The sequence below is a fragment of the Megalopta genalis genome, chromosome 6, assembly GCF_051020955.1.
Source record: "Megalopta genalis isolate 19385.01 chromosome 6, iyMegGena1_principal, whole genome shotgun sequence".
Taxonomy (NCBI): domain Eukaryota; kingdom Metazoa; phylum Arthropoda; class Insecta; order Hymenoptera; family Halictidae; genus Megalopta; species Megalopta genalis.
The window spans coordinates 17421897-17440101 of NC_135018.1; the positions used below are offsets into that span (position 1 = coordinate 17421897).

Sequence of the window (18205 nt, forward strand, 5' to 3'; positions counted from 1 at the left end):
CACTTCGTTCACCTTGGTGCCAGTGGCGTCGAATTACCATCGATGATGGGAATGATCAAGCGGAAACTATTTTACAAGAGTTTAGGCGAGATTTGGACAGAACGGAAGCCACCACCGATGCTCCGCAAGATACCATTGGGTTGGCAACTAAGTAATTGCAAAACATACAAAAAAAGTAGATGTAAATCGCGTTTTGTCTCCATCTGGTTTCGGAGAAATATAAAATAAAAATGGAACACAAACGTGAAAAAATTTTACAAAACGAGTAAGAAGAATACCTTTAAAATTGATAAATCAAAAATATCGAGCGCACGTTCTAATGAACCTCTCTCAGTCGCGGTTGAACACGGACTAACAAAAAACGCCCGTTTCCTAGTTTCCAACCTAATATAAACTGTCTTAACGATAAATTTGACAAATTTGACAAAAAGATATATTGGGTTGGCAACTAATTAATTGCCGATTTGTTCAGTGAAATAAAAAATTTTTTTTTACTTGGAACGAAGTTTAATCTGTAATGTATTTTCCATTTTGTTCGATGACCTTTCGCCGTCTCTCCGACAACTTGAAAATTCCACGCTCGTAGAAAGTCTGATCCAATATATCAACAAACATTAAATTATTGCTATAATTACCATGAAATTAACCAAAGCGGACACGATAATATATGTTATGTGTATATGTTATTATAATATATATTTTATTATTAATATATTTTTAATGAAGAACGGAATAACGGTGGCCGTACCCGGACTCTCGCTAGAAATATCTAAATTAGGGTGACAAATAGTTTGGAATTTCTCGGCGAGTACAGTTCGAAGATGAGTTTCTTCGATTCGAGGAATCTCTTGACCGATTTCGAAGGTCAAGTACTACTATACTACTACTATACTGTAAGTTAGAAAAATTGATTTAGATTTACAATTAAAATCTGTAAGGAAGTTTAATCTGTAATGTATTTTCCATTTTGTTCGATGACCTTTCGCCGTCTCTCCGACAACTTGAAAATTCCACGCTCGTAGAAAGTCTGATCCTTTTCGGCCAAAAACTGAGTTAAGTGAGATTTTACAGCGTCATCGTCGTTAAAAGTTTTACCACGAAGGGAGTTGTCCAGGGATCGAAATAAGTGGTAATCCGATGGCGCGAGATCAGGGCTATATGGTGGGTGTAACGTCGATTCCCAACCAATATCCATCAATTTTTGCCGAGTGGACAAAGACGTGTGCGGCCTGGCATTGTCCTGATGGAAAATGACACCTTTACGATTGACCAATTCTGGTCGCTTTTCTTTGACCGCTGCATTCAATTTGTCCAGTTGCTAACATTCACGGATAATAAAAAATAACATAATAATAATAATAATAATTTTATAATATAACATTTACGGATATCATGAAAATGGGAGTGTGAGACATCTATAACTGAAATCGGCAATTACTTAGTTGCCAACCCAATATATTATCAAAACCTCCTCGTTGAGACTGAAGCTAATCCTTTTATTGGTTTCACTATTAACACTATGCCGTCCGGTGGCACCACGCTGGTGCCATGCAAAAACTATCTGTTGTATGCCGGTGGTACCACTTTGGTGCCATTTTAGAAAACTGAAATAACATTTGAACTATATTTCTTGGGTGTTAAAAATGTCAGCAAGCTAACTATAGCATTGTGGTCGCTTTTCCTTGACCGCTGCATTCAATTTGTCCAGTTGCTAACATTCGCGGATAATAAAAAGTAACATAATAATAATAATAATAATTTTATAATATAACATTTACGGATATCATAAAAATGGTAGTGAGAGACATCTATAACTGAAATCGGCAATTACTTAGTTGCCAACCCAATAGAATCTTGAAAATGATTCTACAATTGTCTCACTTGTCTCCAGAATCGTAATAGTATTGAAACACTATAAAACGCAGAATCATTCACGCTCAAATTTATTTGTGGAGCGCTGAAGGAGATATAAAATTTTGCACAACCCCGTGCAGTATGCAGAATGTCTCGGCTAATGAAGGCCATTTAAATATCTCTGTTATTTTTCGGAAATATTGAAAAACTTTATTAACAAAAGCTGTTCTGGTCTGGGAGATTTATAATACCGCTGAATATTTTGTTAACGAAGTTTTTCAATACCCCCGAAAATAACGGAGATATTTAGACGGCCTCCTTTGACTGTGATATTCTGTTCATAATTAATGATCCCTGATTATTTGATTTAACTCAGAAACTGCTATTTCTATTGCTTTAAATAATGGTACACGATTCTAGATCGTACCGTCACCGAAAATGATTCCAGATTTTATTTGTATAAATTAGAGACACCCGAGGAGCGCGATATAAATAATCCCAGATACTGCATAAGTCACGTATCATCTTAAAAATGATTCTACAATTATCCCGCCGCTGCGGAATCATGCAAGAATTCGAACTAATTCTATCGCGCGCACATTTCGCGATAAATTCGTGGTAAAGATAAGTGTTCCCCGGTCTATTTCCGTGCGGGCACGAGTCACCAGGAACACTATTTCCAAAACTGATATCGGACCGCTCCGAATCGACAATACGTTACGTTGCTTATCGTCCGAATTGGTCGTTCGTTCGTTTTTTTTTTTCCAAGAAAAGGACACGTGTCCTGTTGGACAACACAGCGTGAGAAAGGTGGGCGTCAAAGGAAGCAGCTAGTGACCTCGAGAGTCGCCGTTTCTATTTAGGACACTCGATAGACGATAACCAAGCACCAGGATGCTGCCTGATGATAGAAAGCAGCAGCAGCGCGTGCGATTTAATTCCATTGAGATAGCGTCGGCCATTCATGATGGCGCACGCTGTTCCACTCAATGGACGAAACTCGAAATTTTGAACAGCCGATTCGCAAATTTTTCCTTGTTATATTCCTCTCATTGTATCGTTCCACCATTGGCGGCTATGCGAACGTGTTCCAGTAATTAGACTGCAGATTTTTATCAGAGAATGAAAATGTTTCGCAACTGAAAGACCGAAAACATTGACGTACGCATTTATTTCCGTTCTGGATGAGAGCGAAAGAGCGTGCCGAGCTAATTGGAAATATCGGAATTAAAAATTGGATTTATAATAATAATCGGAAAATAACGGATTTTAAATCCTTCAAATTCGTATGCTATTTTACACTCGATGGTTACGTAAATGCATAAGGTCTGCGATGTATTCTTAACCGGTTAGCTGTCTTTCACGAGTATACTCGTCGTAACACAAAATTTTGACATTTTGTCGTGGCACATCGTGTCGAGTATACTCGTCGGAAAGGATATATAATTCGATATTTTTTATCGAATTATATAGTAAATATATAGTTATATTATTATATATATTATATTATTATATTATATATATATATAAGTTACTGTAATTACATATACTGTATACGTTTGGTTTCCTTCAATATTTCGTTCAAATAGAACACTTTTATAAACTATATATTTACTATAAATATAATATAATTATATATAATATAATATATAATATAATATATATATATATATATATATTATATATATATATATATTATATATATATATATATTATTATATTATTATATATATATAATAAATATATTATATTATATATTATATTATATATAATTATATTATATTTATAGTAAATATATAGTTTATAAAAGTGTTCTATTTGAACGAAATATTGAAGGAAACCAAACGTATACAGTATATGTAATTACAGTAACTTGCACACTTTCCAAAGAGATTGCAACAGCTAAGCGGTTAAGGAAAGTAAAAGTAAAAATGAACGAAATAAAATGTCTCGGAAATTTTTATACGGTACAGTAGAACTTCGATTATCCGAATTCAATATCGGTAGTTAATTTCTTTTTATTTTCGATAAATCATTAATACAAAATAGCATAAGATAATAGATCGAGGTATCATCGAGTTCCTTCTATATAATACAAGAGTTCCATCGTTATTATTTGGAATAGTTCGGTTGATCGAGATTCTACAGTATTACACTGAAAATTTTCTGTTCTGTCAAAATGTAGCAGAAAAACACATTGCAATCCGAAGCAACAAAATTACGTGTCTACAGGGTGTCCCAAAAATGTCTCGCAATCCGGAAATGGCGGGTTCCTCGGATCATTTGAAGCAGCTTCTTCCTTTACAAAAATGTTCTCCGCGGCACCGTTAACGAGTTATTAACGAAAACCAGTGACCAATAAGAATCGAGTACGGCTGACGCGAGGCGGCCCAGCCAACCAGCGCGCGAAGCCCAGTTCCGTTCATTGACTCGGTCGCCTCGCGCCAGCTGAGCTCGCCTCTCATTGGTCATTGTTTTCCGTTGATAACTCGTTAACGGTGCCTCGGAGAAAATTTTTGTAAAGGAAAAAGTTGCTTCAAATAACCTCAGAAATACCCTACTTTCGGATTGCGAGACATTTTTGGGACACCCTGTATATACACGACTGGCAGCATTTTCGAATATACGTATCGTCAGAAGTAACAAAGATAATTCAAGTTCCAGTCGCGCGGCGTATTTGTAAGCGGGACACGCGATTTGCGGGGCTAATTATCGAACATTTCTTTCGGAAACGAACGCCTCCCACGCATCGGCCAGGTACGTTCCAGCCTGTTGAGTTTTCGAGGCTGCTATTGGCGCGAGCCCGAGGCTCCTATCTGCCTCGAGTACGCTCCAGGAAGCAGAAATCAACGGGGCATCGTCAGAGGGGCTTTATCTTCGTCGCAGGTTTAATTAATTTCGAGTTGATTAGAGAGACATTTTCGGTTCGTTACCGTAATTGGGTCAGCAGATAACGCTTTCGAGACGAAACGGCGATGCGGCCGGCGACTTCCCGAAGCTGGGCCCTCGGAAACGGACGAACGGGCGGCGGAAGAACGAAAGAATGAAAGAAACAGAAAACAAAAAAAAAAGAAAAAAAAAGAAATCGGACGATCGTCATTGTCGCCGATGGACAACCGTGCGCGTGATACAGAACGTTATAAAACGATGACGGCACGCGAGGGTTACGTCGACCAGATAACGAACAGTCAACCGAATTTCATTGATAGGGAATCACGCCTCCGCTCCGCCGACGGAAACACGAGGATGCGACGTAGACCGTGTATGTAATTGGAACAACCGCGAAATGGCGTACAGCTACAATATCGAGGAGGTGCCGCCGGACGATGTGCCGTGCGTCGAGCACGATGTCCGACGCGCCAAAATGTTCCTGCAGAAACACAGCCCCGAATCCGGCGATAGCCTGTGAGTTTCCGCATTTGATTCTGCCTGGATCCGCGTACGTGCGAATTTTCGGAAACAAAATATCGGAGCTCCGATCATTCATCGCGTTCGATGAATCTAGAAATCGCGACGAGGTTATATTGCGATGCGCAAGTTGTTCGAGACTCGCCTGGTCTCTTTATTTTTAATCCCTGGTCTACTCTTCGTGGTATATATTTTTGTTCGGAACGCGATGAGACGCGGTGGTCTTTAAGCCTTCGAGCGAGCGATGTTTTTTCTGCATTCGAAAGCGCGTTCCGTTGATTGAAATCGACGGTGCTGATTCTTTAAATGGATGTAACGTCATTCGAGATCAGTCCGGTCTCTTCATTTTATTCGTTTTCTCGTCACCGATGAATGAAGGTGCGTGGTTTTTAGGTGTTCATAAGATCGATATATATTCCTCCATTTTTGAGAGAATAATGTTAATGCAGCGATAGCGTGAAATTAATTGATAACGCTCCTATCGCGAAAGGATTTAGTGCTACGATCATTCTTTATTATTATTATATTTATAATTATAATTATTATTATTAGAATTATATAATATATAATAATATATATAATAATAATATAATAATTATTATTATAATATAATAATTATAATATAATATTATAATATAATAATTATAATATAATATTATATATATTATATATATTATATATAATATTATATTATAATTATTATATTATAATAATTATTATTATATTATTATTATATATATTATTATATATTATATAATTCTAATAATATATATTATAATATTATATATATTATATATAATATTATAATTATTATAATATAATAATATAATATTAATAATAATATATAAATATATAATAATTATTATATTATTATATTTTCTAGATCGCCGGTAACTTTCTGTAGAACAAGTATCTTTAAAAGAAACCAAAAAAAACGTCTAGCCTTTATAATAATAATAATTGTGAAAGGTGTGTTTGAGATTATTCTAATAACTCGTGGTCATTCAAAGACGCGTTTGAGCCGCATTTCCCGTGACGAGGAAAATATTTAGATAGTCGATCTCGCGTACCGCATTCTGTATAATAGTGCACAACGACGTATCGCTGATAGTGTCACTTTGTACGATTATTATCAGCGAGCCGATCTCCAGATAGGTGGGCAAAGGGTTCTTCGAAAGCGAGCTCAGCCGGATCCGGAAAATAATTCGCAGTAAGCCCGGGGCAATCGTGAGCCGGACCATCAAAGCGAAAACGCCGCGGAGCGGGAACTTTCTACCTAGATACTTGATTTAATTAAACGCGACCGACAAATCTTGATAACTCGAACTTGTCAAAGTAACTTCCGTCGCGCGGACCTTTGTACATAAAGACATGGATCAACGAAGCGCTGCGGCCGGCGATCGAGTAATTTAGCCACTTGATCGATTCGAAGAACCGAACGAGCCTCGATTTAATTTTAGACTCTCGTTGAACATCCATTTCGGAAAATGAGGATTCTTTTATCCTTGATTCGTCGAGGAGCGCGTACATATGCAGTGGCTAAAAAAAGAAAAGTATTGCCACATCTCGTTAAAACGGTATAATCTTTTTAAAACCGGACCGAATGACATGAATTTTTTTAGTAGCTAGCTTGTTGTACAAAGACTGAAATTACTTGGAACGACAGAAAAATATATAAAAGATCTCACGATTTATCGACTTTTTCATCAGTAAAGAATTCTACAGTAAACTAGTCTTATTTGCTAGCTCCAAAGAAATGCAAGTTACTTAGTTCAGTTCGATAAAAAAGTTATGCCGATATTTTTCGACGATTTATCGACTTTTTCATGAGTAAAGAATTCTACAGTAAACTAGTCTTATTTGCTAACTCAAAAGAAATGCAAGTCACTTAGTCCAGTTCGATAAAAAGGTTGTACCATTTTAAAAAATTATGCCGATATTTTTCGACGATTTATCGACTTTTTCATGAGTAAAGAATTCTACAGTAAACTAGTCTTATTTTCTAACTCCAAAGAAATGCAAGTCACTTAGTCCAGTTCGATAAAAAGGTTGAACCATTTTAAAAAATTATGCCGATATTCTTCGACGATTTATCGACTTTTTCATGAGTAAAGAATTCTACAGTAAACTAGTCTTATTTTCTAACTCCAAAGAAATGCAAGTCACTTAGTTCAGTTCGATAAAAAAGTTGTACCATTTTAAAGACGTGTGCCGATATTTTTTTTATCCGTCGTAGATACGATCACTTGACCGAGGTACTGGCCAAGATTTTAGCTGAGAGACCGAAAAATGCGGTCGACATTTTCGAGGAGTACAGCAGGAAAGTGAAAGAGGAGAGATTCAAGACCGAGACGAATCATCTGCGAGATTTGTACGTTCCACCCGCTCGTTACGAGAACGCGAAGACGCTCGTGCAGCTGTTCAAGGTGCGATTTGACGCTAGAACCGCTAGAAAAGTCGCAGTCCCTCTATTCAGATGTTGATTGTACAATTAACACGTTCCGTGCCACGTGTACCATCGATGGTACACGCTTGCATGTTTACTTAGTGAACTGAACAAATTGTTTACAAGAAATTTAGAACCGAAGAATCAATTTCCACCGCAAGAATGGGCGTTGATAAGTTTTTGTTACGTTGTTATGTGTACGAGAATTAATAATTGCACGTAATACATCAAGTTTTAGTAAAATATCAAAGTGTGAAGATTCGAGTAAAAAAAGCTCGGCACGGAACGTGTTAATAACGACATCAACGTATTTCCGAGCGGATTTAATCGGGTAGATTGTGATCAGTAAATTCTCCCTAATTTCCCTTCAGCTTGTGAAGAAAAATGGGTAATTTCGACAGAGGAGACACGATTATTCGAGCCTTTCACAACATTTTTATGATTGTTGACAATCGACAACTATAAAAATGAGCAGCGAGATTCGAATAATCGTATCTCCTCTTCCCAAATTGTCTATTCGTCTGTGCTATTCGTCTACGGAAAACAGACGGTCTTGTCGACAGCAGAAGTGGCAATGCTCGTGTTCATTTTGGAAATTGTTCAACAATTCTCCCTTAAATACCTTCAATACTTTTAAGCCGGTTGATTGTTCGTGCGCATTCGATCGAATGTATTTCGAGATATTAAAAGCATTCCTTGTGTGACCAGATTTTAACCGTTTGCGTACCAGATGGTTCTGAAAAAACAGGATCGAAAAGCGCCGAAGAGCGCAATAGCGCTCCTTCGATTATGTGTCGAAAAAAGCCGAAGAGCGCAATAGCGCTCCTTCGATTATGTGTCGAAAAAAGCCGTAAAACATAAAATAAAACGTTATGAATGAAAATATATATACTATTAATTTATATATATAATAACTATTATTAATAATATACTATTAATTTAGAATAGGTAACAACAAAATGCAAATCGGATTACTGACAGCGATGCGACGCGCGACGTATACGTGCGTCTGAAAGACTGTAAGTCGTCTGTTTCGGCCAAATGCCCTGACTTTTCTCGACACAAAATCTGAAGAGCGCAAAAGTGGCTCGTGGTACGCGAACGGTTAAGCCAAAATCTTCAACACTAAGGAAAAATGTTCAACAATATGTTTTGCCGTTTAAACAATCAAATTGCGCCCTAAATGGGTGCACCCGAGATTCATCCGGTGCGTAAAGAAGCACGAGGCGCGGATGGAAGTTCGGTTCCATCGATCGAAGTTCTCCTCACCTTCTTCTTATTCGAACTGCAGAACGTTCAGCAGATCGACGAGCAGAGTTCAGAAGGGCTGGAGGATGCGGAGGAAGACGAAGCCGAAGGGAGCAAGCAGAAGAAGCCGAACATGCTGGACCTTTTGTTTTATTTCGAGCAGACTGACGTGGGTCTGCCCCGCGGCGAAATGGTGGTGCTTAATTTGTCCTTGCGGAAGCTCGTGACCGAGGCGCCCATCCAGAACGTCAGGTACGCGCGTTTGGTGGTTAAAGAAAAAAAAGTTCTGTCACGGAAATAACGAATAATCGACAAATTCGTTCGAAAAAGATTTTGGGGAAAGATCCTCGGAAATCCGAGGAACTACTACGTGGTCGAGGCTGATCTCCGAACGGAGGAGCTGAGCAAGAGATTGGAGGTGATTTATTTGCCGAAGGGCTCGTTGAATCGCGCGGCGGCTAAAAAATTGATGCAATTTCAAACGAAACTTCCGCTGCTTTTGTCGCGCTCCGTCCGGCCCGTGGATGAGTGGAAATTAATTATAGAAATTGGCGGAGGAGAGGGAGCGCCAGAGGCTGCAGAACGAGGCGAAAGCCGAAGAAGCTGCGAGAGCTGCGGAAGAAGCAGCTGCACAAGCAGAACGAGAAGACGCGGAGGACGGCGACGAAGAAGCGCCGGAGAAGGAAAAAGACGAGGAGGAGGGCTTGAAGCTCGTGTTTCCACCCCTGCCTGTTTCTTCGTGGAAGCCGCCACCGGAAGTGCCTTCGGAGAGCATCGGGACCGGTGCGAATTCCAAGGTACGATCGTGTAAACATTTTGTTCCCGTCGCGTCGTCATTTAGGAATTGATGAAACAACGAACAAGATCGTTGGAAAACGAACAACGCGCTTCCCTATTTGTATTTCTTCTTGATCCTCGATCCGCTTTCGATCGCGAACGATAACGCAGAGCAAAAACGACAATTTAGCGGCCGGGCTCTGACCGATTCGAATGGACGAGAGTGTACGATTCGAATTTTCGCCGAGAGGAGAATCTTTCGGATTCCGAAAGTCTGACGAGACTTTCGAGAAATCTCGTCAATTTTTCTGCCCAAAATGTGACTTAACGCCCTTTCGAACGGAATAACTTCTTCAGAATTGCTTCCAAGGACTTGAATATCTCTGAGACGTTAGACCGACTAGTTTTCTATCGAATGAGAAAATGCAAAAAGTTCTTCGGATCACAATTGATCGGAATGATAAAGCGATTAAAAAATGATGGTTCTTCGACCTTTTTTTATCCGAGCCTACAATACGTTTTGTAGATCACGGTAACTTATGTGCACGACGAGACGAGGGTCGCGGAGGTTTATGGGTTAACAAGATTCCATGGTGTCTTCTTTCGAGGTCGAGACGTTCGGAAACGACCATGACACTTTTCGCGCGCGCTTTTAGCTACCAATGCGTCCCTGTTCGATTTTCTCTCTCTCTCTCTCTCTCTCTCTCTCTCTCTCTCTCTCGACAAGAATCGCTCGTGTCGACTACTGCATAGAACCCTGCCGCGGCGCATACCGAAGCATGCATACTCCGTATTAATATGCGATGCGATACGCGAGTCGTCTTTTTCGTGATTCCCGGGATGCACCTTGTTGCAGGTGTATTTTGTATGCAACGAGCCCGGGTCGAACAAGTGGATCGAACTTCCACCGGTGACGCCGCAGCAGATACTAACCGCGCGGCAGATTGTCCGATGCTGCACGGGAAATTTGGACACGCCGGTACGTGGCTTTCGTTTCCGTTCGGCCCTGCCCGCCGATTCGTCAAATAGATCATCATCCCTTTTCATCCCAATCGTAGCTCTACACGTTCCCGCCGTTCCCCGGAACGGAAAGAAATTATCTGCGGTCGCAAATAGCCAGGATTAGCGCGGCCACCTCGGTCTCGCCGATCGGCTTTTTCACCTTCGGCGGCGAGGACGAAGAGGAGCTGGCCGAGGAGCCGGAAGACGGTGATTTTTCATGCTCTACTCTCGGCTGTAAAGTCGCGGGGACTGGATAGACATGCAGATGCTTCTCCTCTGCCATGCGAATGGCCATAAGAGACGCGAGAAATCGGAACAACTTGTTCAATTTCTCGCTCTGTTCGAAGCGTTTCCTCACCCTTGTTTTAGAATCTTTTTTTTTTAACTAGAGTGGATGTTCATGCGGAAGACAAATTATCAATTGTACAAAATATTGTAAGGTGATTTTTCATGTTCTACTCTCGGCTGTAAAGTCGCGGGGACTGGATAGACATGCAGATGCTTCTCCTCTGCCATGCGAATGACCATAAGAGACGCGAGAAATCGGAAAAACTTGTTCAATTTCTTTTTTTTTTAACTAGACTATGGATGTTCATGCGGAAGACAAATTCTCAATTGTACAAAGTATCGTAAAAAGTTCAATTTTGCTACACTTAGAGGTCAGTCTCTACCCTTAACAACTTCATGGACTCGGAAACAACGTATCGACACGAAATCCGCAGCCTAGCTGTAACATTACAATAATTCAATCGTGTCCTGATACGTAATTTTACAAGCCATTTTAGAGCTGTTAAGAGGTATAGATTAGATATTAGAATAAATTATTACATGGCAATGATGATGCTTTGTATCATCTAGGTGAAACGCTATCGGAGAATCCGCATTACGATCCTCTGCCGGTCAAGGAGCTGGTGGACTCTTCTATGGCGAACTGGTGTCACCATGCACAGTTTATATTGAAGCAAGGTCGCACTACTTGGTGGAATCCTGGAAAAGAGGAGGAAAATGTTAGCGAATAGATAGATAATATAATATAATATATAATATAATAATATATAATAATAATAATAATAATAATAATAATAATAATAATAATAATAATAATAATAATAATATAATAGATACAAGGTGTCCCAAATCTGTCTCGTAATCTTCAAATGGGGAGTGCCTGAGGCCATTTGGAGTAAATTTCTCCTTAGCGAAAATGCGATCCGCGGCTTCGTTTACGAGTTATTAACGAAAAAACACTGACCAATGAGAGGCGAGCTCGGCTGGCGCGAGGCGGTCCAGCCAATGAACGAGTGTACGAAGCCCAGTTCCGCTCATTGGTTCGGCCGCCTCGCGCCACCTGAACTCGCCTCTCATTGGTCACTGTTTTTCGTTAATAACTCGCAAACAAAGCCGCGAATCGCATTTTCGCTAAGGAAAAAGTTACCTCGAATGACCTCAGCAAACCCCATTTCCGGATTGCGAGACACTTTTGGGACACCCTGTCGAGCCTCGCGGCTCGTTTTTTATAGTTACCGATTGTGAACAATTATAAAAACGAGTCGCAAATCCTCTTCCGAAATTGTCCATTTTCTCTCGTTTCCAAGTCGATTAGAGAGAATAATCGCTTTTAGAGCTCGGCAGTTTTGGCGTCAAATAAAACATCGTGATTAATTTGAGACTGGCTATCGAAATAGGAAAAGCTGGCGTAACAATTTTCATTTATGTATTTCACGAAACTTTAGGAAGAATTCGGCGAAGAGGAAGAACTGGAAGAGGAGGAAGAGGACCAAGGAACGGAGGCTCAAAAGGAAGTCGGGCCACCACTTCTAACGCCCTTATCGGAAGACGCGATCGACGACTCGATAATTCCCTGGACAGCTCGGCAATCGTCGCGAGTGATGACAGATTTGTCGGTGGCATTGATCAGATCGAACATTTGGCCCGGTGCATTCGCGTTCGCCTGCGGAAGGTGCTACGCCCGATAATGATTTTCCATTAGCCGCGGCCGGGGGGGTCGGTATTTACGCGACCGGTGCGCCGGGTATAAATTCCATCGGAATATCGAAGAAACAGGTCGATCACCTGGTATCGCGGTCGAACCGGGGAAAGTGAAATTATGGGGCGTTAAAGGCGAATTAATGCGCGGGAAATTGTGCTAATGTTAGTTTAATGATGGCGGTCCGCAGACGCTTTGCTAACGTGTACGTCGGTTGGGGTCACAAGTACAATGCGTACAACTATAGTCCGCCGTCGATGCCGCCGGTACAGGATCAGTATAAAATCGGCCCGGAGATCATGGAGATCCAGGATCCCACCTACGATCAGGAGGAGGCCTATCGCATTGCGCATTTGCCACCCCCGCCACCTATAGACATGGGTAAATATAAATTATATCCATTTTTATAGAATTATTTGGAGGTCTCGTGTTGTAATTATATCGAGACGGTTTAGTGTTATTTAAATATAAATCATTTCTGTTTTAGAATATGAATATTATGTATAGCGTTAAAGTGAACTGAATCAAAAATTTAACTTCGATGAAAGAAGAAATATATTTTTATGGAAATCCTGTTATTTGTAATTGACAGAGACCATTTTTATTTTTCATATATATATAATTATTATATATTATTATATATATTATTATTATTATTATATTATTATATTATTATATATATAATTTTCATATTTAAAAGCATTCAAACAATTTCCATTTCTTATCATCTCTATGAAAAATAAAAATGGTCTCCATCAATTGCAAATAACAGGATTTATATATATATATATTTAAATATTAGTTAATATATTTAAATATATTTAAATACTAGTGATGTAGCAATTGAAGAAAAAAAAAAGATTAAAGAACGGGAATATTAGATTGAACAAGAGTTAAGATCGTTTTCTATAAAAATAAATTAATTTATGTTTGTAGGAGAAGAGGAAGAGGAAGCTGTGGAGGAAGAAGAGGAGGAAGAGGAAGGCGAAGATTGATGAGCCAGATCCGCCGGTAAAGCAGATTTCGAGTTATCATAAGTAGGGTGCAGTTACTATTATTCGAGAGAGAGAGAGAGAGAGAGAGAGAGAGAGAGAGAGAGAGAGAGAGAGAGAGAGAGAGAGAGAGAGAGAGAGAGTTAGCCTCTGTAGATACGACCCTTTGATAAACTTATTAAGTAATTATTAAAAAATATATGTGTGCTTCATTAGCTTAAGTTTGACGTTAAAGAACAATGAACAAGGTGGAAGCCTTCGATACTTTGTAATAACATTTTAATGACCAAGAAAAACGTGTAATAAAAATATAAAAAATATGTTCATGTCCATATAATTGGTGGTGTTACAGACGAAGTATAGGAGTAAATTGTTGTCACAGACTTATAAATCTGTGATTCTCACTGAGAAGCTTAAATGTCAGAAATATTGGTAACGATGAACGCGACACGGAAATGGTAATGGAGCTTCGAAGCATCGTTTTTGAGTGACAAAATAATACATTAGCTGTGAAGTCTATGCCAGCAGATTGACTCGTCGTTGCCGTACATTCCCTTAAATTTGCATCTTTTTCGATATTTATTGATATCATTCGAAAGTGGAACGTTTGGTCGGACTTTCATCGGCAAAAATCATCCAATGACATAAAACTGCTTGGATTCCATGACCTCGGTGGCATTAATTTTTACTCTAATATAAGTCCTAAAAAGTATTATAATTCAACTGCATAATTTTCATGAAGTCTGACATTCCCGCATTGCATTGAACCTTCCTTTCTTCGAATAATACCAACAAACATCGAAAAAGATGCTGATTTAAGCTAATTAAGTGTCACCCATGTTTCGTCTCATTTTGTTGGTAATTGTGACCTCTACCTTTATCTCCTCGCTAGGGAGTCTAGTCCCTTACATGTCACGTGACTCTGTCCAACTTTATCAGCAACGTCACACATGAACAGTTTAGAAGAATAGGTGTAGAGGACAGCATGGTTGCTAGGGATGCTCTCACGTTTGTGATTCGTCACGTCGCGTCGATCAACTACGCTGCCCTCTTCCTCGACTCTGCCGAAATGCCCATCCGTGACGTCACGGATGAAATCACGTGACATGTGAGGAAAAGTGCGGTAACGACTCGACGAGTCGTTGAGCTGACCATACGGTAAAAAAACCACTTCCGTCACTACCAAATACTACTAGATTAAGTAGTAAACTTTCCAGCAGATGGCGCAAGTATGTACTAGATAACATAAAATAGTTGTAGAAATAAGCTTTCTTCAAAGCTTTATATTAGATTCATCTAAAAATTGGTATTTTTTTTATATCTACATTATTTTAGATTGAAAGAAGAAAATGTAGCGTTATTTGCGTCATTCTGTATCTATGTTAAGAGAGTATGTTTGGGAGTAGTATAACTATTAAATAAGAATAGAAATTATTATACAGTGAATGTTTAAGCTACTTATTTATTATATTTATTATATATTCCTCATTATACCAATTTTTACTTTATTATTACTACTTTATTATAACTACAGCTTTAACGAGCAGGTTCAAAGGTATAATGTACTTTTCCATCATATGGAAACTGTGGGCGAACCTGAAATAGTCATATATGAGTATTACAATCATTAAGGCTGTCAGTATACGGACATTCTTTAAACGTTTTGTACACCGTGTTTTCTTCGGCATAAAAAACTCCAGAAATAGGTCCGTACAGTCACGGCCTAAAAATTTCCATTCGTGTATATTACAATTCCAAATGATACTTACAAAAACTGGTTTAGTATTAGGAAAGATCTCAGGAGTAACAAACACCATGAAAATATACAAGATTATAAATATCGCAGAACACTTGTAATAATCGTAATGCGAGCGAACACCAAATGCGAACCGATCAACTCCCATCAAGTCAAAATCATAATGTATCTAGAAGAATATAAATTACTGATTACTTTGGAACATGCAAAATAATTTCTACAATTACTGGTACTGTGATCTAGAATTCTTATTGTCCAGTTGTTTGAATACTCATATTTCTGGTTTGTGAACTGAATATAAGAGTACTTGAATATCTGAACTTTGGTCCAAGTATTTTGGTATCTGAATTCGAATTTGTTTTCGCGATTACTCAATTATGAAATTTCTATCTATTTTGGTACTTTCGGCAAGTTATAACTAAAATTCAACTATACAATAAATGCTGTATGTTTCAGTAATAAACAAAAGATGATACAAAAAAGTACTCGAGCAAAGGTAGGAACCTAATTATGAACTTACACATTGTCCATAATTCCTCCTTAGAGCAGGGAAGTCCCATGGATAATATGGATCTTGTGCTTCGACACCTTTCATTGGTAAATCTGGATAATCTCCTTTACCTTCCATAGGCTTGTATTCCATTATATGCAAACCATATTTGTCTGCTGCTCTTTTCCTACCGAATAGTGTTCTTGGAGTCGGTTCTGGTAAGAACTCCTTCATGTCAGGAGCTACAAGAAGATATAATACATAATCAATGCATTTTGAACACAATATAATTTCTGCATTTTACACTTCATCTATTATGCGCCTAATAAAAAAGATTATTAGATGATGTTGTTTGTTGGTTTCCAAAAGAAGTTGCTATTGTTATTGGAAAATTAATTAAGAAACTATTAACTGATTTTTCAAAGACTACTGAATTATCATTGGTACATAAAGTACCACACATTGTTAGAACCACAGTTAGAACCACACATTGAAATGTACATCCATAGAATTAGATTTGATTATTGAAAATTATTATTGAAAATTGATTTGATTATAGAATTGATTATTAAAATAGTTATTGTAACAGTTGTTACATAATAAGCAAAACTTAACCTGTTAAAAGAGGGATGATGACATTTAAATAAATTTTCTTAACAAATATGATACGTACTCCAAAGTAATCTTACATATCTTACTGTAAGGTCTTCCTGGTTATCTATTTTATCGTAATGTCTGACTTGAATAAGCGGTATATTCGCCTCGAGTATTTTAGCCGATAATTTTCTATATTTCATTAAAGCAGCCATTTTGCCAAGCTATGCCCACTACCGCTACCGCGATACCCACTACACAATTCAGGTGACAGCATTAGAAAAATCAATGAAAAAATGTATACCTACGTATTGTACGTAAAGCTCTTCTTATTTTAAGCTAAATATGCTTAATTATATGCCTAATTCCTAATTCAAATCAAATTAACCTAGCATCAAATATTTATCATGTTCTATAAAGGATTAAATATTCATTGTGAAAATAACATTTAGACTAAAACGTACAGTATGCGCCACCCTTACTATAGGTACCTACACGCGAAATGCTCACTTCGGCCTTTTGGATTGATGTATATATTAGTTAAAATCGAGTATGTATTCTGTATTGTACATACATAGTCCGTTTCAACTACGATTGAAAATGGATTGTAATTTGGTCAAATTGAATACCGTAAGAATTTTCGAACTTCCAAGGGCTGAAATTAAAGCTGGGAGGAAGATCGCATTTTACAACAAACCTATATATGATTGTTGAAAAATTTGAATCATATCGAAAAATCATTCTTACCTAGCCCAAACTTTAAACTCGGCGGAAAATAATTCAATTTTCAGGGCATCTTGGTTCCATTTAAAAATGTATTTCCATAGGAATTTTCGAACTTGTAATGAGTTCAATTAGAATTGTAGGAATCGAGCTTTATGATAGAGCCATTGAAGTTCGAAAAGTTTCGAAATCATTGGTGCATCACTATAGTTTGCGTCTTAGACGAATCGTCAAAGGTTTACGCAAAAATAGGTAACGAAGTGAACATTTTTGTTTTCTTTCTGGTAAAATTCAAGTATTGTCTCGTTGTTTGCTATAAGCTCGTTCTCGATTCAGCGAACCGAGCTTATATCGAAACTGCGTGCAACTTCGAAACGACGACGGCCATGTTTCCCGACGTGTTAACGTATTACGAGTAGGGACGATAGGAAAATGGCCGGTAGCGTGTGTTCGTTTGTGTTGTTGAATTCAGTATAGCTTTGGATAAATACCTCCGGTGAATACTAACGGACGTATGGCGAGAAAGGTGTTTACCCTTTCGATTGAATAAATTAAAAAAGGTATGTTCAAACGCAAGCCTTCTCGGATAATAATGAGAGTTTTATTGCGCCACCAAACCCTGGTACGAACTCTAGAATTCAGGATGAGTTGTCACATTTATTATTTTAACGAACCCGAATTTTCGATTAACACCGTTTGGCAATAAACGTTCCCTTGTAAAATCAACACGGAAACGTGCACTCCGTCGACACCAATTACTTTACATATTACGTGAAGGTTCGTGTGTGTATGAAGTTTGTGTATCTTCGACAACAGTTCCATTTTTTTTCAGAGTTAGTGTCATTTTCTGTGCTTCGTGTGTTAAGCAGTTATCACTGACACTGCATCGTATAATCATTGGAATTATTTAATTGTGTTTTTTTTATTA

The 18205-nt window shown here is 38.3% G+C and overlaps 3 protein-coding genes and 1 long non-coding RNA gene across 5 annotated transcripts in view; 2 read left to right on the forward strand and 2 right to left on the reverse strand.

The window, feature by feature from the left end:
• The first annotated feature begins 4760 nt into the window (after nucleotides 1-4760).
• Nucleotides 4761-14034, forward strand: Rsph4a (Radial spoke head protein 4a). Its single transcript, XM_033483823.2, has 11 exons — nucleotides 4761-5259; nucleotides 7499-7688; nucleotides 9000-9208; nucleotides 9287-9374; nucleotides 9502-9753; nucleotides 10590-10712; nucleotides 10792-10942; nucleotides 11594-11742; nucleotides 12469-12695; nucleotides 12913-13103; nucleotides 13659-14034. Exons 1-11 carry the CDS (start codon nucleotides 5141-5143, stop codon nucleotides 13715-13717), a joined length of 1758 nt encoding a protein of 585 aa, XP_033339714.2. The 5' UTR covers nucleotides 4761-5140; the 3' UTR covers nucleotides 13718-14034.
• Nucleotides 11361-12486, reverse strand: LOC143259687 (uncharacterized). Its single transcript, XR_013033697.1, has 2 exons — nucleotides 12260-12486; nucleotides 11361-11722 (listed from the first exon to the last, which is right to left on the reverse strand). It is a non-coding gene; the product is annotated as an uncharacterized LOC143259687 (long non-coding RNA).
• A 1128-nt stretch (nucleotides 14035-15162) lies between the features above and the next one.
• ND-ASHI (NADH:ubiquinone oxidoreductase subunit ASHI) lies at nucleotides 15163-16808 on the reverse strand. The gene is made up of 4 exons (XM_033483822.2): nucleotides 16634-16808; nucleotides 15991-16202; nucleotides 15484-15639; nucleotides 15163-15310 (listed from the first exon to the last, which is right to left on the reverse strand). The coding sequence occupies exons 1-4, from the start codon at nucleotides 16767-16769 to the stop codon at nucleotides 15251-15253; spliced, it is 564 nt and encodes a 187-aa protein (XP_033339713.2). The 5' UTR covers nucleotides 16770-16808; the 3' UTR covers nucleotides 15163-15250.
• Nucleotides 16809-17644: 836 nt separating this feature from the next.
• The window catches only part of brm (ATP-dependent helicase brm), a 38154-nt gene continuing 37593 nt past the window's right edge, over nucleotides 17645-18205 (forward strand). Inside the window, exon 1 of one of the 2 annotated variants that reach the window (XM_033483812.2) lies at nucleotides 17645-17837. The gene's annotated coding sequence lies outside the window, so the exon portion shown is untranslated. The remainder of the gene's footprint in view (nucleotides 17838-18205) is intronic. The other variant, XM_033483811.2, reaches the window with a different exon arrangement.

What these genes read in the sequence shown, in the direction of transcription:
- Rsph4a (XM_033483823.2), top strand. Translation starts at nt 5,141, where the DNA reads ATGGCGTACAGCTACAATATCGAGGAGGTGCCGCCGGACGATGTGCCG. An exon ending in GGCCGAGGAGCCGGAAGACG is followed by an intron (nt 10,943 to 11,593) that starts GTGATTTTTCAT and finishes TGTATCATCTAG; the next exon opens with GTGAAACGCTATCGGAGAAT. An exon ending in CTGGAAAAGAGGAGGAAAAT is followed by an intron (nt 11,743 to 12,468) that starts GTTAGCGAATAG and finishes ACGAAACTTTAG; the next exon opens with GAAGAATTCGGCGAAGAGGA.
- ND-ASHI (XM_033483822.2), bottom strand. Translation starts at nt 16,769, where the DNA reads ATGGCTGCTTTAATGAAATATAGAAAATTATCGGCTAAAATACTCGAG. An exon ending in GGAGGAATTATGGACAATGT is followed by an intron (nt 15,640 to 15,990) that starts GTAAGTTCATAA and finishes ATATTCTTCTAG; the next exon opens with ATACATTATGATTTTGACTT. An exon ending in CTAATACTAAACCAGTTTTT is followed by an intron (nt 15,311 to 15,483) that starts GTAAGTATCATT and finishes TGACTATTTCAG; the next exon opens with GTTCGCCCACAGTTTCCATA.